Source organism: Ursus americanus, chromosome 2 (genome assembly GCF_024610735.1).
Source record: "Ursus americanus isolate L20-20 chromosome 2, mUrsAme1.1.p, whole genome shotgun sequence".
NCBI lineage: Eukaryota > Metazoa > Chordata > Mammalia > Carnivora > Ursidae > Ursus > Ursus americanus.
Window position 1 is genome coordinate 39,274,835 of NC_142128.1, and position 22,376 is coordinate 39,297,210.

At 60.2% G+C, this 22,376-nt stretch overlaps 2 protein-coding genes across 5 annotated transcripts in view; both read left to right on the plus strand.

The window, feature by feature from the left end:
* Window positions 1–525: 525 nt before the first annotated feature.
* On the plus strand, window positions 526–2,530 carry UQCC4 (ubiquinol-cytochrome c reductase complex assembly factor 4). Its single transcript, XM_045784800.2, has 2 exons — window positions 526–651; window positions 728–2,530. Exons 1-2 carry the CDS (start codon window positions 620–622, stop codon window positions 1,104–1,106), a joined length of 411 nt encoding a protein of 136 aa, XP_045640756.1. The 5' UTR covers window positions 526–619; the 3' UTR covers window positions 1,107–2,530.
* Window positions 2,531–3,805: 1,275 nt separating this feature from the next.
* The window catches only part of UNKL (unk like zinc finger), a 43,515-nt gene continuing 24,944 nt past the window's right edge, over window positions 3,806–22,376 (plus strand). For 3 of the 4 annotated variants that reach the window (XM_045784703.2, XM_045784704.2, XM_045784705.2), the window contains exons 1-8: window positions 3,806–3,887; window positions 4,878–5,087; window positions 14,271–14,447; window positions 14,765–14,898; window positions 16,858–16,993; window positions 17,704–17,821; window positions 19,895–19,979; window positions 20,439–20,530. In XM_045784703.2, coding sequence (XP_045640659.1) covers window positions 3,811–3,887; window positions 4,878–5,087; window positions 14,271–14,447; window positions 14,765–14,898; window positions 16,858–16,993; window positions 17,704–17,821; window positions 19,895–19,979; window positions 20,439–20,530 — 1,029 coding nt within the window. In that variant the 5' untranslated portion in view covers window positions 3,806–3,810. The remainder of the gene's footprint in view (window positions 3,888–4,877; window positions 5,088–14,270; window positions 14,448–14,764; window positions 14,899–16,857; window positions 16,994–17,703; window positions 17,822–19,894; window positions 19,980–20,438; window positions 20,531–22,376) is intronic. The other variant, XM_045784706.2, reaches the window with a different exon arrangement.

Consider the following 22,376-nt stretch of genomic DNA (forward strand, 5'->3'; position numbering starts at 1 on the left):
AGCTCCAGTAACTTCCCTACCGGCAGAGAAGGGAGCCCCGGCACAGCCCGAAGGACACCTTCTCCCCGCTCCCCCAGCCTGACTCGGGATGTCCCAGGAGGGCAGCGCGCTGGGCCCCGCGCACGTGCGCACGTGGTTCCGCGGGCCCGGGGCGAGCACTGTGCGTAAACGCCGTCCCGCAGACCGGTTTGGGTCTAGAGGCAGCTCTGGGTGCCCGGCACCGAGCAAGGCAGAGCGCCAGGACGTGGGCGAGGGCCTGCGGTCCCGCAGCCGCACGGGTCCCGGGGCTGCGCCTGCACGGCGGGAAGGGTGCGGGGTGCGTGGGAGCCAGGGCGACGATCTCGCTCCAGCCGGCCCGGCACCCAGGAACCTCACAGGCTCCTTCCTCTTCTGGCTGGGAGCGAACTACACTTCCCAGCATGCCCTTGTGGGCTGCCGGGGGCGGCTAGCTGCGACGGAAGAGACCTCCCGAGAGTGCGCGTCATTTCCGTCGCGCGAGTGGAACCACGTTCTGTAGTCGTGAACCGAGGCCTCGAACGGCGCCCGGCTTCCGATTTCGCGCGTCGGAAGTGACGCAAACGGGCCGCGCCGCGGCGCCGAGTGCGGAGGCCGGGTCGCGATGCGCGGCGTCCTACGTCCGCCGGCGGCCGGGTGAGCTGTGCGGCTTCTCGGAGGGGCCGAGGGCGGGAGCGACGGGTGGGCGCGCTCACGGCTGTCTTTCTTCCAGGGCCGTCCGGGCGCTGAGGTTCGTGCGCTGGGCTTCCCGAAACCAGCCGCCGCTCGGTGGCCGGACCCCGGCCCCGCCCGCGGCCGAGGAAGAGGACGACCCTGACCGTCCCGTTCACTTTTCCTCCAGCAGAGCCCACCCGTCCCGCTGGACGGTGCAGCATTCCCTAGGAAAGGAGCAGCAACGGTCCTGGTGGAGGGTGTTGCCTTTCAGCCTCTCCCTCATGGTTGTAGTCATCTGGTGCTTCCTTAGGCAGGAGACCGGCGCGGACCGGTGGTTGAAACAGGTGTTGGGGGAAGAAGAGGAGGCGGAGCCCGGCGATGGTTCGCAGGAGCCTGGAGCTCCGGCTGCCAGCAGGCGAGAACTTAGCGGGCGCTAGCGGCGAGGGGATAGGCAGGCGCCCTGACGCTTTTGCCATCGCGTTTGGCCGTTTCTGCCGTGGCTATGCGCGTCCCCAGAGTGAAGGACTCGGCTCACCTGGCCACGCTGACCCGCGTGAAGGCAGAGCGGAACGTCGTCACGTCGGATCTGGCTCTTTGCCGAACACTTGATGCCCAACGAATACGTCCAAAAGACATTTCATTTTCAGATCCCCAGAAAAGGTTTTGGTTGCATTGTGTGCTGTTGGATTGTGATGTGCCTTTCTACAACGTGATCATGTTTCCAAAGCAATTCTGGTGACACTTGTGATCAGTGTGATCCGGTTTCCAGGTCATTTGCTTCCTGAGACAGAATAACTGGCAGAAAAGTTGTTAAACTTCTGATTTGCAATGTACTGTAGTTCATAGAAATTGACGTTAGTTTTGCAAACTGACAGTATATTTTAACTTGGTAACGTGGAATTAAGCCAACCCCCCCCTTTTGTATCTTATTAAAAAAAAAAAAGATTTTAGTCCTTTCCAGTTCCTTTGTTTTTCTGTTTTTCCGGAGTAGGAACTGAGGAAAGAAATCTAAATGTAAATTGTGGAATTTACCAAGGATACCAGAAATAATGAGCTTTCTCAGCTCTAGAGATTTTTATTTTTAGGAAGGCGACAATTTTCTGAGTAGAATAAGACTGATAAGTATTTCTTTTGACAATTGCAGGCAATATTTTTGGGTATCTAAATGATATGCTTTTCAAGTACTATTTAGTAAAATGCTTAATTCTGAATTAAATACAAGATGCACAAAAGGGAGATTTTATTCATGCTTCTAGTGGCAGGTTTTATCTTGGCATGCCTGTGGTGCCGAAGTTACCTGGAGGTTTCTTTCATTCAGGTGTTTGAAGGCTGGGGGCTACCTGCCAGCCTGCTGGCTTCTGGAAGGGTCTCTGTGGGAGTCCTCTGAATGTCCCGCCCACCTGGGTAAATTGGGCTCAGTAGGGAAATGGAACCCATACAAGTATGTTCATTATTTAGAGACAGATCAAGGTTTGGAAAGCTTGACCTAATTGTAGCTCAGGCTACATTGTTATCCCAGTGGGAAAAAGAAGTACGCCCTCCTTTCCCTAACCTGGCATGATGGTTCTCTGTTTAATTGTGAAGTGTTTTGTTTGAGCAGGTCATTCAAACCTGAACCCTTACTTTTCTCACTAGTTCCCGCAGGGAAAAAAAAAAGACTTAACAAAAAGAATTTTTGTTTTAATTAAAATTCTCATATGACAAAAGCAAGTGACTTACCTGGAAAAGTTATATACTGTAAGGAAGAGAATCAGAAACACTGAAAATCCCACCACCTAGAGCTAACCACTGTGAAAACTTTGTTGTTTACTTTTCCAAATTGTTTTGTGTGTATATAAATACACAGGTTTGCAAAACACAAGGGTGGGTAGTACTGTTTTTGATGATACATCGTGTGCCACATGAACAAATCCTGAGTGTCTCCCCGGCAGCGGCCAGGGAGGCGTTTTCTGGTTGCACACTTCACACCCCAGACACGGGTGGGTCTTGTCAGGAGCAAAAGGAAGACCAAGGCCAGCTGGCGCCCATGTGAGTAGGCCCTGCCCCACCTGGGCTTTTCCAAGGGGGGCGGGCAGAGCAGGTGGACAGGTAAACTGCTAGGGAAAGCCCTTTATTACCGAACTGTTTTGTCCTTGCCCAGCCATGCTTCTTCAAGGGCTCGTCTTGCTGCAGTTCACCAGCTTTGGGGGTTTCTGTTCAGAAAACGTCTGCCCGCTCCATGGGCTCTGCCTTATTTTAATTTGCTTTTTAAGAAAATTTTTAATTTAATTACTAGCCAGGTTGAACATGTTAAAAAATGTCTCATGCCCCATATTTACAAAACGGTGTGCTCTGGGCCCGGGTTCTCCTTCCCAAAGTGCACACCCTCCTTCCTCCACCGGGGTCACTGAGGCAGGACCCTGCTGCTGCTGCTTGCTTCCCGGAGTACCCACCCTCTGTGTGTCCCCACGCACCCTGCTGGTGACGGGAGGGGCGTGTGACTCCCCCTTGGCTGTGAGCCTCTTGGATTCTTTTTGAAGATCAGCGTTATTGATACATAATTCACATGCTATTCAATTCACGCACTTAAAGTACGTAATGAAAAAAAATGTTTCGTATATTCACTTGGGGCAGCCGTGACCACAATCTAATATGGGACCTGTTCGCACTCCTTAAAGCTGGGTAGCCATAAGCAGTGGCGCACGGGCCCCCGCATGTCCCACACCGAGCCCTAAGCAACCGCGTCCATTCTTTGCAGCTCCGTACCCAGCCCGGGGGTCAGAGTCGATGAATGAGAGAAGCGCGAGGGTGAGCGGCCAGCCCGCTGTCTCCACGCGGGGAACCTGCTCCGGGAGGCGCAGGACGCTGCGGGGTGGGCCGGGGTCCGCCTGAGGGCGGGCTGGGATGAACGTGAACCAGGGCAGCCCGCGGGGGCGCGGGGCTGTGCACCGGGGGCGGGGGAGGCGCGCTCGAGGCGTGTCCCTGCCGAGCCCGGCGCGGGGCCGGGTAGCCAGGCGGGTCTGGGGTCCGCCGGGTGCCGGTGGGGGCGGGGCGGGGGCGGGGCAGGCGTGCGGGGGCGCGGGGGGCTCCGCGCGGGGGGAGATCCGGAGGGGCGGGGGCGGGCCGGCCTGGCGCATGCGCACTGCATTGTTTTGACTGAAAATGCCGTCGGTTTCGAAAGCGGCGGCGGCGGCGCTGAGCGGGTCCCCCCCGCAGACTGAGAAGCCGACCCACTACAGGTCAGTGGCCGGGCCGGCCGCGGCGGGGGGCGGCCCCGTGCGCCCCCCGGCCCGCGCCCCGCGCCTCTGGGCCTGGGTGCTGCCGCCAGTGCGGCCTGGGGCCCCGCACCGCCCCCAGCCCCGCGCCCCGCGCCCCGGCCTCTGCGTCGCGCCTAGACTCGGGGCGGGTGGACCGCGGTCCGACTCGGGCTGCGGTCGCCTGAAGTCGAAAGGCGGCGCCCAGGGTCTGGGGCGGCACCTGGGGGCTGGGGAGCGCGGCAGGAGGCGGGGGTCCACGCGCCTCCGGTGGGGGTCGGGGGGCGGGCGCCATCTGCACCCGGGCTGCCTCAGCCTGGAATCAGGGATGGCACCAGAGCTTGGGGTTCGGGGCGCGCCCGGGGTCGCTGTGTCGCCCCTGAACTTGGGGGTCGCGTTAGTGGCCGGGATGGGGGTGCTGCGGAGCGGGTCCCGGGGACTCGCATCCGGGCTGGGGGGGGGCGGCCGTCTGGGCTCGGAGTGGGGCTCGCGCCTGGGGTCGGGGGTCGCACCTCGGGTCGGGGATGGACGGCCGCGCCTGGGCTCGGAGGGAGGGCGGCCATCTGGATTCGGGCTGCCTCTACCCCGAGTCGGGGCGCGCCCAGGGTCGCTGTATCGCGCCCGAACTTGGGGGTCGCGTCAATGGCCGGGATGGGGGATGCTGCGGACGGGGTCCGGGGAATCGCGCCCGGGCTGGGGATGGGGTGGGGCGGCCGTCTGGACTCGGAGTGGGGGGTCGCACCTCGGGTCGGAGATGATTGCCTGCGATTGGGGTCGGGAACTGTGCCTGGGATCCAAGGGGCATTGTGGGGATGGGGGACGGCCGTTTGGGGTCCTCTGCCTTCAGAGTGGGGGCTGCTCCTGAGGTTGGGGCACCCTGGCTTGCGGGGTCCGGTCCCCGCCCACGAGTCCCCGAGGCCGCCCGCCGGCGGCGGTGGCGGCGGAAGCGACCCGCAACGCTGTTTGTCTTTTTAGGTATCTAAAGGAGTTTAGGACAGAGCAGTGCGCCCTGTTTGTGCAGCACAAGTGCGCCCAGCACAGGCCATTTACCTGTTTCCATTGGCATTTCCTAAATCAGCGTCGGCGCAGACCGCTCCGCAGGCGGGACGGCACCTTCAACTACAGCCCGGACGTGTACTGCTCCAAGTACGACGAGGCCAGCGGCGTGTGCCCCGACGGCGACGAGTGAGTGTGCGCCGCGGCCGGGCGGCCGCCTGCGGGGAGGGTCCTTCTCCCCTCGGAAGCCTTCCGCGGCCGCCGGTGGGGGGGCAGGCTTTTCTCTGCCTCGAGGGCTGCGTGTCTCAGGGACGCCCCTTGCATGGTGCAAACCCACTGCCCCGCCAACGTCGGACCCAGTTCCCCGCATTCTCTGCCTTTGAACCGTCAGGAGGTGCACTTGCTAGGTGTAGGGCCACTCTGACCCCGGTCGGAGAGCGTGCTGCAATGCTTGCTCGCGGTGTGCAAGTTACATCTGGAACGTTTCCTTTCTTGCGGCTCATCTAACTTCTCTTTAAAAAATTGATAGGAAAGTAATCTTATTTGTAGACTGCCATTTCCGTAGCACTCTTAAAGTTTGAAAAACTAAGGTTTTGTTTTGGTTGGCTTTTTTCTTGCAAGTTTCTACATGGTGTTATGAACAGATGTATTTATTTAGCAATATGTAGACTGGGAAACGGGCAAGCGCAGTCGGAGTGTGTTCAACGGAGTGGGCAGAAATCCGCAGCCGAGGTTTTGCGCTTTCCTCATAGACCATTTGGGGCAGGAGGAGGGCTGGTCTACCTCTGCTTGGAAGCCGGGTAGCCGCCCTGGGCTCCAGGGCCTCTGATACCCGCGGCCTGTGGCATCCCTTCCGTTCAGATCCAGCACCGATTCCGGGAGGTCCTTCAGGCCCCATCCCCTGATCCTTTGAAAGGAGCTGGATCTCCAGAAACGCTCCCTTTCCAAGACCGCGTTCACTCTGCCGCCAGAGAGCGGAGTGATGTCTGTTGTCCTTCATTTTCCACAGATGCTCAGGCCAGGAAGGAAACTTTTCATCCGTGTGATCTCATAAAGTTTAAACCCTTACACACTTACTGAAGGTGCAGTTGAACACCAGATAGTTAAGTAGCGTTGTTATTACGGCAGCTCGAAGCCTGCTGACGTAACGTGCCCAGCTCCTCCTCGGTTAAGATGTGTTACGCTTGTGAAGTTGGTCTTTTTTTTTTTTAAGATTTTATTTATTTATATGACAGAGAGAGTGCACATGAGCGGGGGGAGGGGCAGAGGGAGAGGGAGAAGCAGGCTCCCCACTGAGCAGGGAGCCAGATGCGGGGCTTGATCCCAGGACCCTGAGATCATGACCTGAGCCAAAGATAGATGCTTAACCAACTGAACCCCCCAGGCATCCCCCACTTCTGTGAAGTTTTAAAAGGGGCATTATTTAATTGCTTCTTGAGCTGATGTTTTCTGCAAACGGATCTTCAGAAGGGATGTGCTTGTTTAGCTGAGGCCTGGCATCAGGTCCCCCATTTCCTTTGGCCACATCAGTCACACCCGTGGGCCTTGGGTCCTGAGTTACTCAGGGGAGGGGGGCAGTGCTGCTCGACCCTGGTGCGGGGATCCAGTCACCCGGCATGTCCGACCCCGTCCTAGGACCCAGTACAAAGGACCAACTGGCAGTATTCACTAATGCTTTTAATGCATGTGGACAAAGCATGTTTGAACAGCTGTTTGGGGTTCTGGATCTGCATGTCCTGGTATTGACTCGGCCCCTTTGCTGGGCGTTAAGGATGACATCCAGTCTTGCAGGATGAAGCATCTGCAGTAGACAGCTACCTGCATGCGGTCATTTCCGTGGGGCTCAGTAGGAATTAAAGAGCACACACTTACTGATTACAGAAATACTAACGTGTGATCTAAATTACAAGGATGTCATCATTGAGAACCAGGACGAGTGGGAGTGAGCTGCCTGTTTGCCCTTTTCTGTTGCGGGTGCACCCTGTGACCGTCCATACAGTGAAAGTCACATGTCTGAGTAAAGATTTTGTCACTTGTCTTGAGCTCCAGCCCTTTAGGAAGCGTTTGGCGGAGCAGATGTCTCCCCTGGGGATCTCTCCTTAGTAATTCCTGCTCCACTCCTTGGGAGAGGGGCTTTCTCATCCCCCACAAGTGGAATGGCCCAGAGTTTGTCCCGATCAGCTACATGTTCTGGTTCATGCAGCGTCGTCCTGGAATTTGTAAGTAGATACGACCTTTCAGAGCAAGGACAGAACCTTCCTTTCATTTCAGTTCATGGGTTCTTGAAAGTTCTGGTTGGGGCATATATACTACCAACCTGGTATTTTAAAGCATGATCACTATGAGAGAGCGAAAAGCCTTCAGCCCTTGTCGGGTGACGCGAGCATCCAGGATTGTTCTTGGCGCTGGCTGGGAGGCCTGGCGGCTGAGCTGTGGGGCAGGACAGGACGGGGACCCCTGGAGGGATGGCACCCCTGCTGTCACGGCCTTTCCTAGGCTGGCGGTCACCTTCTCCCCTCGCTGTCATCCCTCCTCCTGTGGCCCCCTCCCCCACCGACACCCGTTTTCCTTGGCGGGTGGTCACCCTTTCCCTGTCACCATCATCCTTTCCCCCAGGGCCCCCCTATCCCCCCCTGGTACTCCCAGTGTCACCTCTGGGTAGACCTCCCGCTGTCATCTCCCCCTCCCCAGGGGTACTCCTGCTATGATCCCCTTTTCTCGGCGGGCGGACCCCGGTTTGGCCCGGGAGGTCAGGCGGCGCTCACAGCCCGCGGTCCTCGCTCTCTGGGGGCGGTCCTCTCTGGCGGATACGCCCCTTCCCCGGAGCCGGCCGCGATTGGCATGCGGGTCACGTGCTCCCGCCCCGCCCCGCGGCCACGGGCCTCCCAGCTGCTTGGCGGGAGCCCGGGGGTCGGCTGCTGGGGGTGCGCGTTTGGCAGTCCACGGAGAGGGGCGGTGCAGGAAGCCGCTTCGGAGCCTAGGGTCTGGCCCAGCTCCCCCGAGTCGGTGTTCCCGCCTGTGAGGACCCGTCTCAGGTATTTCTTAGGCTGGGCTTCAAGGAAAGTGACTCCCGTCCGGAGGGTTTCGTGGTCCGGTCCCATCCCGAAAGCGGGTCTGAGAGCGGCCTTGGGTGTGGATAGCCCCGGCCCTGCTCCCCTCACCAGACCACCGACCGCCAGGGCCGGTGTGGTGTTCGCACCTGCAGCCGCGTGTGCTCGGCCTTCCTGCTGCCCGAGGGCACATGCGCACGCTGCTGGGGCTGATCTGGTGTCTTCGCAGAGTCAGGTGTGAGTATAGACAGACAAAGGCTTCCCAGGGGTCTGCGGGGCCTCTCTTGGGAAACATTTTCGTTGGGAAAACAATCAAGCAGCGCACAACTATCTCGAGTACAAAGTAACCAGTCTCTGCTGACCCTTCTCCCCACGGGAGTGGCTCTCCAGACCCCCAGCTGTAGATTTTCTTGCTTAAGAAAAGCTTGGCCCGAACTGTTCCTGTGGCCTTATTTCTTCAGGGCTCCCCTGGCAGGCCTGGCTCTTCTCCCCACAGCCCCCTCCTCACTGCCCTTGGGGTGTCTGGGGCAGCTTGCCCTGGGCCAGGTGGGCTGTTGGCGTGTGATTCCATGGGCTTGCCCCTGACCGTCCAGGTGCGCTGGTGGGAGCTTGCTGGCTCAGAGCAGCTGTCCTAATGCATGCCACACCACACCTGTCTTCAGTCTGATCTTTCCGCGCCAAGCCCTGAGTGTCTGCGGCCCTCAGCTTTGGGTGAATTTCCCTGCAAGGCAGCTGGAAACTTGCTGTCAACTGGCGGGACCAGTGACCTCTGCTTGGGCGTTTGGGGTGAGGTGGAAAGCTAAGGGCAGGTCCCGAACATTAGAGCTGAATGGTCCGTAGCCAGGGGGCTACTTACGGTCTGGAAGACACAGGCTTTTAGGGGACACCTTAGCCAGCTTGAGGGGATTACAGTCAGGTGACTGGGTTCGCCTGTGAGAGCCCAGAAGAGTGAAGGTGCAGGGATGAAGGAGGTGACCAGGACGAGGCCCCTCGCACAGGGAGGCCCCCCCCTCAGACTGGCGGAGACTTTTGTCTTCCAGAGGGGGGCGGGGGGGCAGCTTTGTGGGTCAGAGGGAGGAGTTACACCTGTTGCTGGTGCTGATGGTCCCTGTTAGGGACTAACGAGGGGTCGCTGGCCTGGTTCCGAGGTCGAGAGACTGGGGGTGCAGGGCCAGGGGGTGGACGTGGTCAACGTGGGGTTAGCTGGCAGCCCCTGTCCCCTAGTGTCCGAGAGGAGGGCGGGTGTGCGATGACACTCAAGCTTCTCCCTGGAAGCCCCACTTGCCCACCCCCCCCCGCCCCCCACTTGTCTGCAGCCCACGGGTCCTCCGTTCGTTCACGTTTGTTGTCTCCCGTGTTCCGTGGCTGCGCCTAGTGGCCAGTTTGTCCTGTTTTGCACCTGTTATTTGTGTGCTGTGTTCGGGTCTCCCCTCACCTCTGAGCCCCTTGGGCGCTGGCAGGGAGTCAGGTTGTACTTGAGGGTCCCTTAAAGCCCAGCAGCATCGACGTCACCTGGGGTCCTCCTGCAGGTGGGATCTGAGGCTCCCACCTAGACTGGGAGCATCAGACCTTCTGGGACTGGCCAGCCCTTCAGGGGCTTGGGACGCACACCCCGGTGTGCCCCTGGCCGCTGCTGGCATGCGATGGGTCTGAGCTTGGTGGGCCACCTCTGTGTCCCTTTGCAGACCCACCTTGGTGAGGGCTGCCAGAGGGAAGGGCACAACTTCAGGCTCTCCTGCAGAGGTAGGGGACAGTTGCGAGCCCCAGTCTGTTCCTCCCTGCTCCCGCCTTCCTTGCTCACGGGTTTCAGTGCATTAGGGTTGTGCTGACGTCCTGTATGTGCTGCTGCATCACGCCCCTGACGGAACCCTGGCTGAATTCCAGTGTTTGGGTCACTAGCGGTGGCAGACGACTTGAGAACCAAGGGCGTTGCCTGAATTTGGTGCTCGGCAGAACCGAGTCACACCTGGGTACACCGTGGGTGCGGCGGGGTCAGCAGTGGCCCATGGATTATCTCTGGTGTTGGGCTGAGCTCCGGCTCTTGCCAGCCCCAGGGAGAGTTCTGGCTTTGCCGCTGTGTCCCCTTGCTTCTCTGACCTTCCGAAGGTGGAGCCATTTTCCTTCATTAAGCAAGAGCCCTCCAGTGTCTTGAGGTCACGCCCTGAGTGAAATAATGGTGTTCGTGCTCCGTGCTTTGTGCTTATGCTCGGTGCTCATGCTCTGTGCGTGGTGCTCCATGCTTGGTGCTCCATGCTTGTGCTCGGTGGTCATGCTTGTACTCCATGCTCGGTGCTCGTGCTCAGTGTCTGGTGCTCCATGCTTGGTGCTCGTGCTTAGTGTCTGGTGCTCCATGCTCGGTGCTTGCGCTCAGGGATCATGCTTGTGCTCTGGGCCTGGTGTTCCATGCTTGTGCTCGGTGGTCATGCTTGTACTCCATGCTCGGTGCTCGTGCTCAGTGGCTGGTGCTCCATGCTCGGTGCTCATACTCAGTGGCTGGTGCTCCATGCTCGGTGATTGTGCTTGGTGGTCGTGCTTGTGCTTCATGCTCGGTGCTCATGCTCAGTGCCTGGTGCTCCATGCTTGGTGCTCGTGCTCAGTGTCTGGTGCTCCATGCTCGGTGCTCGTGCTCAGTGTCTGGTGCTCCATGCTCGGTGCTCATGCTCAGTGGCTGGTGCTCCATGCTCGGTGCTCGTGCTCAGTGGCTGGTGCTCCATGCTCAGTGGTCGTGCTTGTGCTTCATGCTCAGTGCCTGGTGCTCCATGCTTGGTGGTTGTGCTCAGTGCTCCATGCTTGGTGGTCATGCTTGTGCTTCATGCTCGGTGCTCGTGCTCAGTGTCTGGTGCTTCATGCTTGGTGCTCATGCTCAGTGTCTGGTGCTCCATGCTTGGTCATACTTGTGCTTCGTGCTCGGTGCTCATGCTCAGTGCCTCGTGCTCCATGCTTGGTGGTTGTGCTCAGTGCTCCATGCTTGGTGCTCATGCTTGTGCTTCATGCTTGGTGCTCGTGCTCAGTGTCTGGTGCTCCATGCTCGGTGCTCGTGCTCAGTGTCTGGTGCTCCATGCTTGGTGATTGTGCTCAGTGCTCCATGCTTGGTACCCATGCTTGTGCTTCATGCTCGGTGCTCGTGCTCAGTGGCTGGTGCTCCATGCTCGGTGCTCATGCTCAGTGGCTGGTGCTCCATGCTTGGTGGTCATGCTTGTGCTTCATGCTCAGTGCCTTGTGCTCCATGCTTGGTGGTTGTGCTCAGTGCTCCATGCTTGGTGGTCGTGCTTGTGCTTCATGCTCGATGCTCGTGCTCAGTGTCTGGTGCTCCATGCTTGGTCGTGCTTGTGCTTCATGCTCAGTGCTCATGCTCAGTGCCTGGTGCTCCATGCTTGGTGGTTGTGCTCAGTGCTCCATGCTTGGTGCTCGTGCTTGTGCCTCATGCTCAGTGCTTGTGCTCAGTGCCTGGTGCTCCATGCTTGGTGGTTGTGCTCAGTGCTCCATACTCAGTGGTTGTGCTTGTGCTCTATGCTTGGTGCTCGTGCTCAGTGCCTGGTGCTCCATGCCTGGCAGTTGTGCTCAGTGCTCCATGCTTGGTGGTCGTGCTTGGTGCTCCATGCTTGGTGCTCATGCTCAGTGCCTGGTGCTCCATGCCTGGCGGTTGTGCTCAGTGCTCTATGCTCAGTGGTCATGCTCATCTCTGTACTTGGTGCTCATGCTCCATACTTGGTGCTTGTGCTCAGTGCCTGGTGCTCCATGCTCGGTGGTTGTGCTCAGTGCTCTGTGCTCGGTGGTCATGCTTGTGCTCCATGCTTGGTCCTCGTGCTCAGTGCCTGGTGCTCCATGCCTGGTGGTTGTGCTCAGTGCTCCAAGGTCGGTGGTCGTGCTTGGTGCTCTATGCTCGGTGCTTGTGCTCCATTCTTGGTGCTCATGCTCGGTGGTCATGCTCATGCTCAGTGCTTGTGCTCAGTGCTCCGTGCTCAGTGGTTGTGCTCATGCTTGGTGCTCCGTGCTCAGTGGTTGTGCTCAGTGCTCAGGGCCAGGCAGGGGGGTTGGGCCAGGTTCTGGTTGCTTTGGTAACGGCACGAGAGGGGAAACTAGAGGGTGCTTAGTGCTCTGCCGAGGGGCCGCTATGAAGCAAGGGAGGGCTGAGACATGGCATCATGACATCAGGATGGGAGGTCAGGCGGGGACTTCCAAGGAGTACACTCAGCACTCTTTACCAGTGGCGTCAGCCTCTACCGTCGTGTGAAAAGCAGGGGGCCTCATGTTCTCCTCCGGGCTGTCCAGTGTGGCAGAGCTCTCTGTGACAGCCTTGGCCACGTGGCTGCCTAAAACAGTCACAGGCCAGTGCATCGTGTACACGCAGAGTAGAGCGTGGAGGGACGGGAAATGTGAAACACAGCTGGGCGGAGAGGGGTCTGGAGGGGGAGGCGCCAGCATGCACGCTAGTACATGGTGCGGAGAAGCCCCTTGCACCACGGCCTTCCCGGGGACGGGGTCTCCTGTGTCAGGTGTGTGGTAGCCACAAGGTCGTAATTCTTCCTTTGCACAACGTGGGAGCGAGCTGTCTCGGGACCTCCTCCATTTCCCGCACGTCCTTGGGGACTGCCTGTGGCCGCTGCTGTTGTGCAGAGTTTGCCGGGACGCTGACTGGAAGAGGGGCCTGTGTGCCCGATGGCCTCATTTCCAGTTCTGCTGTTGCGAGGGCCTGTTGCGTCCTCCCCTGCGGGCTCGTCCTAGGGGTCCCGGGGGCGGCTGCGCTCTGGCCTCTTGGTCTGGGCGCCGTGACGTGGCTGTGTCGAGGTGTGAAAACGCTGCGCGAGCGCACTTCTCTGTATGAGCAGATCAGATCTCTCCTCTCTCCCCTCTGGCCTCAGGGGCTCTGTCGACGATTATGGTAACGTGTGTGATGTGAAATGTGTGATTTTGCCGTGTTTCCGTGTGCGTTGTGGTGGCAGTGGTCACTTTCACCATGTTGTGCACCCGTCCCCACTGTGCTTCCAGACTCTTTCCAGCTTTGCACTAGGTCCCCGCTGCTCCCCCGGCCGCTCACACCCACGCTCCCTCCTCCCGTCGCTCTGCCTTGGACTTCCTAGGACCGGCTGGAGTGGCATCGTACGGCCATCGTCCCGTAGTGTCCAGTTTCTCTCTCTGAGCAGAACGTCCTCAAGGTGTGCATGTTGTAAAATACATCGGAATGTTCTCCTTTTTGAGGCTGAGTAACGTCCTGCAGTCTGGACGGGCCCCCTTCTGCCTCCCCGCTCATCAGCTGATGGGCATCTGGGTCGTTAGAGGCCTAACGTGAATCCCGTGTTTCCGGTGTTCCTGGGCGCACACCCGGAGCAGACGTGGCCGGCCCGCCCATTGGCTTCTTTTTGGGCTATTGCTTGGTTGGTTCCAAAGGACCTGGCCTGGTAGGCACGGCGTCCTGTGTGTCTTCACGTGCTGTGCACACCACAGGTGCCCCAGAAGGGTTGGGTGCCCTGTGCCAGGGCCGAGCCTGCGTTTCCTTAGCGTAGGGGAGAGGGGTTGAGAGTGAGCAGCCCCGGAGTAGTTCTCTCTGGGTCTGGTCCCTGCTGTGTGTGGGGAACCTCGCAGGCCTTGAGGTGGGGCTGGGCCTTGTTCGAGCCTCAGGTGGCGCTCCGCGGCCATCGCTGGAGGGGACGGGCAGTGACAGAGTCCCTCCCCACTCCTCGGGCAGCTCGGGGGCAGGGCTCGCTCAGGCTCCATTGCGTGTTCTTGCTCTTCTGTGTCTGCCGCTCCTGACTAGACAGACTGACCCCGAGGTGGGCTTGGGGCCCGGCTCCACGTGTGCTGCTGCCCCCCACCCCCACCCCTGGCGTGAGCCCTTCGCTGCCTGGGGAGCCATGTGGACTCCCCCTGGAAGTGAGTGGCTCAGCCCCCACACATGACCCTGCCCATCCCCCGCATCTGCTTCTCTCTTGTCCCACCAGCGTCCCCCTCCGGCCATGTCCAGGCCCCTCCTATCCTCGAGGGGTCCCCAGAGGTCCCTGGGTGGAATGGGAGTGACACCAATCCCTCGTCTGGTAACACTTGTCAGAAACAGTGAGGGCACAGCTATGTCCGGGGGGAGAGCCTCATTTGTCCGTGTTCACAACATGACGCAGGATGATTTTCAGGGAGATCTGGTGTATTTTCTACCATGTGTACCAGGGGTCTGAGTGCCCTGGGGACAGGTGCTCTGCCCGGGCTGGCAGTCCCACGGTGAGAGCAGGGGTTTGGCCAGCTCCTGACACGGGGTGGGGCAGGTCGATGCGGAGGGTGCCCCCCAGTCCCAAGGCCTCAGATGGCCTGTGTCGGCCCCTCTGCTTCCCAGGTGTCCGTACCTGCACCGGACGACCGGGGACACGGAGCGCAAGTACCACCTGCGCTACTACAAGACGGGCACGTGCATCCACGAGACGGACGCCCGGGGCCACTGCGTGAAGAACGGGCTGCACTGCGCCTTCGCACACGGCCCGCTGGACCTGCGGCCGCCCGTGTGCGACATCAGGTGTGTGGCGCGTCCCCGCTCCCCTCCCGGGGCTGCGGGCGCTCTGTCTCCGGCTTCCTGACGAGGCGGTTCCTTTCTTCTGATGCGTGTGCCCGTGGGAGCTCGCGGGGCTGAGCTCGAGGGAGGCGGCCAGGTCCTCGCTAAACACAACTCCGCTCCGAGGATGTCAGATTTAGGGTTGTGCCCGAGGCCTACGGGACGCCCGTCCAGAACCTTCTAGGCAGCTCCACACAGTGACAGACAAACGATCGTCCCTGTTTGACGACGGGCTGAGGCCGAGGTGGCCGAGCTGTGACCCGCCTGTTGTTTGCTCGCAGGGAGCTGCAGGCACAGGAAGTCTGGCAGAACGGCCAGCTCTGCGGTGTGGATGGCATCCCTGACCTGCAGCCCGGGGTCCTGGCCAGCCAGGCCATGATTGAGAAGATCCTGGGTGAGGACCCCCGGTGGCAAGGTAACCCCGAGGCCGCCGCGGAGGGGGGCAGAGGGCCCTCGTCTCTGTGAAGCGACCACACAGTGCACCTCAACCCCTTCATCTGGGGACCAGATGGGGAAACTGAGTCTCCAGTGGCAGACATTACCCCCAGTCCCTCAGGTGGTGGCGGCCGAGTGGGATCTGAACCCAGGCATCTGGTCCCCAGGGCTGCTCTGACCTTCACCCCGGCGTCTCCTGGGTGAGATCAGCCGTCGGCTGCCGCCAGAGAGCGGACCGCGTCTCGGGCACAGCTCCTTCCTGGGATTCCCGTCCTGGAGCTGGGCTGCGGTGGGGGTTGGCTTTTTAATTGGTAGATTTTATTTTGGGCTCTTTAGGTTTATGGCAAAGTTGCAGGTAGTACCCACTTTGCACGACCCCCCTCCTGGTTTCCATGTTATAAACACTTGCACTGACCTGATATATTTTTTAGAATCAGGGGACCGAGATGCCTACGTCATCGCTAAGTAGTGAGCACAGGAGCACAGGTTCTCTCAGGGCTTCTGGCCGCGCTGGGCGGGGGTGTCATGTGTCTGCCCTACAGGGTCGTACAGGCTGGCGCCACTGCCCCAGCTCCTGGCGACTCCCGGTCCTTTACGCCGTCGTTCTGTTCCCGGGGCTTTGCCTTTTCCAGAGTGTCACGTAATTGGAACCATCCAGGACGTAGCTTTTTGGACAGGTCCTGGCTGGCCAGCGCGTGTCTTCTCCCACCGATAGCCGCTGTCGGGACCAACCGCCGTGTCTGTGTCCGTCGGCTTCTGACGGACTTCGGGCTCATAGGCTGTGTTTTGGATGCTTTCTGCCGTGGGGGTGGGATGTGTGTGCTGCTTCTGGGGTGTGTTTGCACGCCTGGGTGTGTGCAGACCGCGTGCGTCCTCACCGCCCCAGGGGCCGGGACCACACGCTCGCGGGTGACTTTCTGGACACCTGGTCTTCACATTCTCTTCGCAGCGTTGGAGGCACTGAGGAGCGTGCGTGTCCCCTGGTTGCCTTGAACGGCTCACTTCTGCCCATTTCATGGCACTCGGCAGGACCTCGTGTCTGTACCAGGCACGCGGGCAGTACTTGGGAGTCAATATTCTATAATTTTTATTTTCTCAAAGTCGGCCTTTTTGTTCCTCAAACCCCTTTTGCTCTCTCCATGCCCTCCTGTGTGGTTTACCTCTCTTGTCTTTTGATGACCTATCGGACATTGAATCTGGCGTGGCCGGACTTGGAGACGTTTCCTGAGGGCCGGGTGGCGTGGCTCGGGGCTCTGGGGCCAGGCTGTCCTTCCCGCTACTGCTTGCTGTCCCTCAGCACGGAGCCCAGCGCTGGTCCATCATTACCCAGCCCGACAGTGGTATGATTTCTAGGAACATCCTCTCATCAGTTCCTGCCTTTAAATGACCCCGGTGGCTTTTGCTTGTTTTTGCTTTGAGATGAAATTCAAAGAGCGTGAGATTACCCATTTAAAAAACAGACCTGTTTTGGGAGCAGTTTTCGGTTCCGCTGATGGGAAAGTACGGAGTGTTCCCACACACCCCGTGACTCCGTGTGCTCCGCGTCCCCGCCAGCGAGCCGACAAGGACGTGCCCTTACACCCAAAGTCCATCATTTACATCAGAGTCAAAGTGTCCTTTTCAGGGGTTTTCAGACGTTTGGGGTCACACAGCCCTGGGAGCTAGTTTGAGACTCTCGTCGGCCCCCAGGTCAGCCCTGCGCCCCCACCGCACCCGCGTCCGTGCTGTCGGTGGCCTGCCAAGGGCGCACCTTTCCTGTAGCAGGACCACACGGACGCTAGGCTCCTGTATCGGCCCTCCCCTGGAGCAGAGGTTCTCGAGTTCCTCCGGTTTGCGGTGGCGCGTGGCCGTGGGGTGGACACACTGTGTTGATCCATCGACGGATACTTGGGCCGTGTGGGCGCGTGTCCACGTTCCCACGTGAACCCCTGTTTTTCAGACACCAACTTTGTGCTGGGCAGCTACAAGACGGAGCAGTGCCCGAAGCCACCGCGGCTGTGTCGCCAGGGCTACGCGTGTCCTCACTACCACAACAGCAGGGACCGACGGCGAAACCCCAGGAGGTTCCAGTACAGGTGAGGCCCTGGGGCTCGGGCCCGTCCCAGCCTGAGCTTCGCCTTCTCCTTGCGTGAATTCGGTGCTGCCTCGCGTGCCTGAGAGCGCCCGCCCCCATGTGGCAAGCTGGTCCACGACAGCCAGGGCTCTCTCCACCTCGTTTTGGGGCTGAGGGGCCTCCAAGTGTTACTCGCCAGAGGTCTGCTGGAGGAGATCAGATGAATTTACTCTGTATCAAAGGGATAGAAAATGTGCCAAAGAACAATAATAAGATCTTATTTTCTCCTGCCGGTAATTTTATTCCATGAAACCAATGAAATGACAACAGCGCTTCCGGCAAGTCCGCAAAGAATCAGGATTTGGGGTGGGTTTTCACACTGTGGGCTCAAACAGTTGGATTCGAGGGCGAGGGCTCTGCGTGGGGCGGGCCCGGCCTCCTGTGTCCCCGGCTGCTTCCCCACATGACACTCACGGCAGCGTGGGGCGCTTGGACTCAGCCTTACTCTGTGTTTTGTGGAAAATGAAAACAGGCCGCCTGAGTCCCTGTCTGGGTTTCGGTGGCTGTCGGTGTGCTTTTGCGTGTTTTGGTGAGGAAAGAGCCGTGCGACCAGGGTTGTGTGCGCTGTCCCGCGTGCGAGGGGGGACCCTCGACAGCTGGACAGACGAACAGCCACGGGCATGCAGGAAGGACGCCTGCTCTTGTCCCTAGTGACCCCACCCTATCCCCCAGGTCCACCCCGTGTCCCAGCGTGAAGCACGGTGACGAGTGGGGCGAGCCCGCGAGGTGTGACAGCGGGGACAGCTGTCAGTACTGCCATTCCCGCGCGGAGCAGCAGTTCCACCCCGAGGTACGAGCCCGTCTGCCGGGGGAGCCACGGCGCCTCTGCCAGCCTGTGCGAGGCCAGGTCTCCTTCTGTGTCTGGGGGTCCTGTGATCCAGAGCTCAGCAGCGCTGTGAGGTCCACAGTTAGGCCTCGTTACTGACAGGATACAGGCTGAAATCCGTGGAGGGCAGGGTCCTGCGTGGAGCGTGGTCCCGCGTGGGGCGGGCTCCCTGGGACACCAGGCACTGACGCCCAGCTCCGTCTTTCAGTGGGTCGTGTGGACAGTGCCCACTTCTTCCCACAGTGATGTGTCACCAGTCAGGGAACCCCCTGGCCCTTAGCGTCTAGGGTTTTTATTCGGGCTCACGTGGACGTGGCTGACCTTAGTCCACAGCCCGCCAGAGGCTGAGCTGATGCCGCGTGGCCCAGAGCCGCCACCGTAAACCACGCTGTTACTGTCTGGTGTGGCCCACGACCAGGCAAACAGAGACACTGCCCAAGGGGCGCCTGGGTGGCACAGCGGTTAAGCGTCTGCCTTCGGCTCAGGGCGTGATCCCAGCGTTACGGGATCGAGCCCCACATCAGGCTCCTCCACTGTGAGCCTGCTTCTTCCTCTCCCACTCCCCCTGCTTGTGTTCCCTCTCTCACTGGCTGTCTCTATCTCTGTCAAATAAATAAGTAAAATCTTAAAAAAAAAAAAAAAAAAAAAAACAGAGACACTGCCCAAGCAAGACATTCCCGGGGCTCAGAGGTCACCCCGCCCCGGGGCCGGTCAAGGCCGGTCCTTGCTTTGGAAGGTGTGGGTCAGCTGACGTCGCCCGAGCAAAGCAGCACACACTTGGATTTCTGTGAAAAACAAACCATCAGGGGCGCCTGGGTGACGCGGTCAGCCAAGGGTCCAGCTCTTGATTTCAGCTCAGTCATCATCTCAGGGTTGTGAGATCAAACCCTGCGTGGGGGTCTGCGCTTAGTGAGGAGTCTGCTTGAGATTCTTCTCTCTGCCCCTTCCCCTGCTCGCTCGCTCTCTGTCTCTCAAGTAAATAAATAAATAAATCTTTAAAAAACGAACAAAACCGGGTGCCTGGGTGGCTCAGTCGGTGAGAGTCTGCCTTCGGCTCAGGTCATGATCTCAGGGTCCTGGGATCGAGTTCTGCGTCGGGCTCCCTGCTCCACTGGGAGCCTGCTTCTCCCTCTGCCACTCCCCCTGCTTGTGTTCTTTCTTTGCCAAATAAATAAATGTTTAAAAAACAAAACCCCAGCGAATCAGCCCCCTTAAGGGGCAGGTGTAGGATGGAGGACCAGGGCCAGGCTTCCCACCAGGAGGGCAGTCAGGGAGGGTGCAAGGTGCCGGTCCCTGTGAACGGGGCTGGGTTGCAGGAGGAAGCCCGTGTGGGGACGGCAGGGGGCGGGGGTGGAGCAGTGGAGAGCAGGAGATGGGGACCCGTCAGTGCCCAGGCCGGGTGATGGGCGTGGGCAGAGGGCTGCTCCTGGCCCAAGGTCCTTGCAGCCCCACGGAAGGAGGGCAAAGAGCAGAGGGGAGTTAGTGGCATTTGTGGGGGAAGGTTGGCGGGATCTTGAGGGTCGTGGTGAGCTGGTGGCCAAAACCAAGTGCTGTTGGTACCGTGACAGTATTTTTGACCAAGGGGAGTGGATCACAGCTGGCCATGGAGCTCATGCATGTGTTCGTGTCATGGGCCTTTCTTGAGTGCCTGCTGTATACCGAGCGCTGAATTGGGCACCTCTTTCAGAAAACGCCAAGTGGTCAGTTGACTTTGCCTGTGATTTCAAGGACAGTCTGGTCTGCTCTGTGGAAGGGAGGGGATTCTGGACCATGGCATGTGGGGCACAGGGCCACGTGTGCACCCCATTCTCAGGAGACCTCGCCGAGATTTGGAGCGGGGATCCCCTGCGCTGTGCCACAGCGACTCCTGGCTTCCCGCGGAAACCCGTTCCCAACCGCCACGTGGGGGGAGCCCGACCCTGAGATCATGACCTGAGCCGAAACCAGGAGCCGGACGCTTCACCAACCAGCCCCCCCAGGCGTCCCTGTTTTGTTTCTGACTTGTGTTCATTTTGTCGTCTGACCTCCGCGTCCTAGATCTACAAGTCCACCAGGTGCAACGACATGCGGCAGACCGGCTGCTGCCCGCGGGGCCCCTTCTGCGCCTTCGCCCATGCGGACAGTAAGTGCCCGGTGCCTGCCGCTGCGGCCCCCGCCGGCTCTCCCCGCGTCTGGGGCAGGAGGGGAGCTGGCAGCACCCGACATCCCTCCCAGGGGCACGTTGGGCTGGCTCCGCCTCCTGGTCAGAGGCCACGCTGCCCTGTGGGCCCAGGTTTCTGGCTCAGTGACGGCCGTCACAAACTCCAGTTTTCTCTCCTGCTTGTTATTGTAACCGGGAGGGTGGCTGGTCTTGTTGAAATTTCCTTTTTCTCGCCCTCAAGTCCTTGAGGACTGGCGCCCAGAGACCCCGCTCTTCCCTGTGGCGCTGCAGCCGCCCCCTCCCTGCTCCCGTCGCTTGGGAAGACTGTGGTCTCCGAGCCTCCCTCCCTCGCGTGGGGGCTCCTGGGACCGGGTCACCCTGCACACAGCTCTGTTTGCAGCCCATGGTTGTTCAAAGCCCTCTGCCTTCCTTTCTTGACAGAGAGCCTCGGGATGGCCAATGGCTGGGGCTGCCGAGACCTGGCCCCCACCCCCGCCAGCAGCTCCGCGGCCAGCAGCGGCCAGCCCGCACACGTAAGTGGACAGCACCCTGAGGAGGGTGCCCCAGGGCACGAGTGCTTAGGACACAGATTTATGTGATCTCTGGGTGATGTGGGTGCGTAGTCGGCCTGTGGGGTTGGCAGCTCCTTCTCGAAGTCCATGAGAGCCTGGCCGGCTTCTGGCCTGGGTGGGCTGACCCAGCCGTGCCTGACACACACACGTCGGCCACGCAGGAAACGCGGTGTCGGGCTGAGCGTCCAGAAGGGGCCCCGAGTCCAGGTGGGACTCCTGGCGGGTAGCCAGCCGTGGCGGGAGGGGTGGTTTCGGGCAGGGCAGGTCCCTCGATAGCAGCCAGGAGGGCGGCCCCAGCGGTCTGGGCCCCGGGCTGGTGCTGCAGGTTTGCTTCAGGCACTGAGAGATTTGGGGCGCTTGTGTCAGGGAACGGATGGCGCTGCCGGGTCAGGACCCTAGTGTCTGTGCGGAGGGGGCTCAGACCTCGCGGCCGCCCGTCACTCTGACCATGCAGCTCCTTCTGCCTGCTCTTGCTGGACGCTTGCAAGAGGGCGAGGGCCACCCCTCCCATGGGACGAGGCCGTTGTCAGGGCTGCCGGGAAAGTGCCCCCGGGTGAGGAAACGGGCAGCACACAGGTGTTTCCCCACCTGCCCACCTTCCCGCTTGGGGTTTTTTTTTTTTTTTTTTACAAAAAGAGTAACACGGGAAAGGTGAGGAAAACCTGGGCGGAACTTACTTGAGAGGAGCCCGGCCGGTGAGACGCCCAGTCATAGTCTGTTCTGCGCCTCCCTGTGTCCCGGGCCAGAGGCGACCTGGCCATGGCTGGACGCCGGGTGGGTCAGCACACAGTGGGCTGTCTGAGCCTGAGACGGTAAAGCCCAAAGACCAGAACTGTCGTGTGCCTCTGCGTCCCCGCAGGCCTGGCTCAGAAGCACCAGGGGTCCAGCGTGATTGCTTCTCGCGCCCCCGTGCCAACAGCACACAGGCTCCCCTCACCGTGCGGCCCTGGTGAGGGCCCAGTCCCTGTGCCGCTGACCCTTCACGCCCAGTCCGTCTGCACACACCCAGCCAGGCGTCCCCTGGCTGACCGAGCGGGGGAGTGTTCTGGACCACCAGCCAGCCAGTAGCCTAGCCCGGCACTGGGCACAGCAGGAAACCCTCCCTCTCTCCACTCCTTGGTGGCTCCCAGGGGACCATGGCAGGTGTGGGCTTAGGTGGTGGTCAGAGGGCCACTGGCTTGGCCTCCCTGAGGGCCTGGGCTGAATGGAGCCTGGTGAGGGGTTGTACTGGGAAGGCAACATGCCAGACGGAAGCCCCGGGCCCCTTGGGGGGCGGTGCTGGAACAGTATGCCCATGCCTACACACGTGGTCTGGTGAGGGCGTCTTTTATGGTTTTTAAATTATTATGCAATTTAAGAAGTTAACCCGCTAGGGTGCAGAGCAGGTGCCGGGGCCGCAGGTGAGCTCCGGGGGGATGGACGTGTGAACTGTGTGGAGCTGGTGGTCACACGACCTTGTGCCCGTGCTGAGCGCCATGGAGCCCTTCACTTCGGAGAGCTTACACTCCCATGAAGTCGTCTCCACGAAGAGTAAGAGACAAGCCAGTGCTGTCTCGTGGGTCGGCTCTGACTTCTGGGCCCCCTCATGGACGATCTTGGTGGCAGCCCAGGGGCACGGCCAGCCCGGCAGCTGGAGCCAGCTTCTGCCCCAGCGAGAGCCCTGCTTCTGCCTCCCTGAGGTCTCCTGCTGCAGCGGCCCCTCCAGGATGGCCAGGCGGGGGGCAGCGGCCTCACCAGCCCCTGGCCACCCCACGGCACCAGGTCTGGACGAGGAGATCATGCCGGGGTGGGCACTGTGCATGGAGGC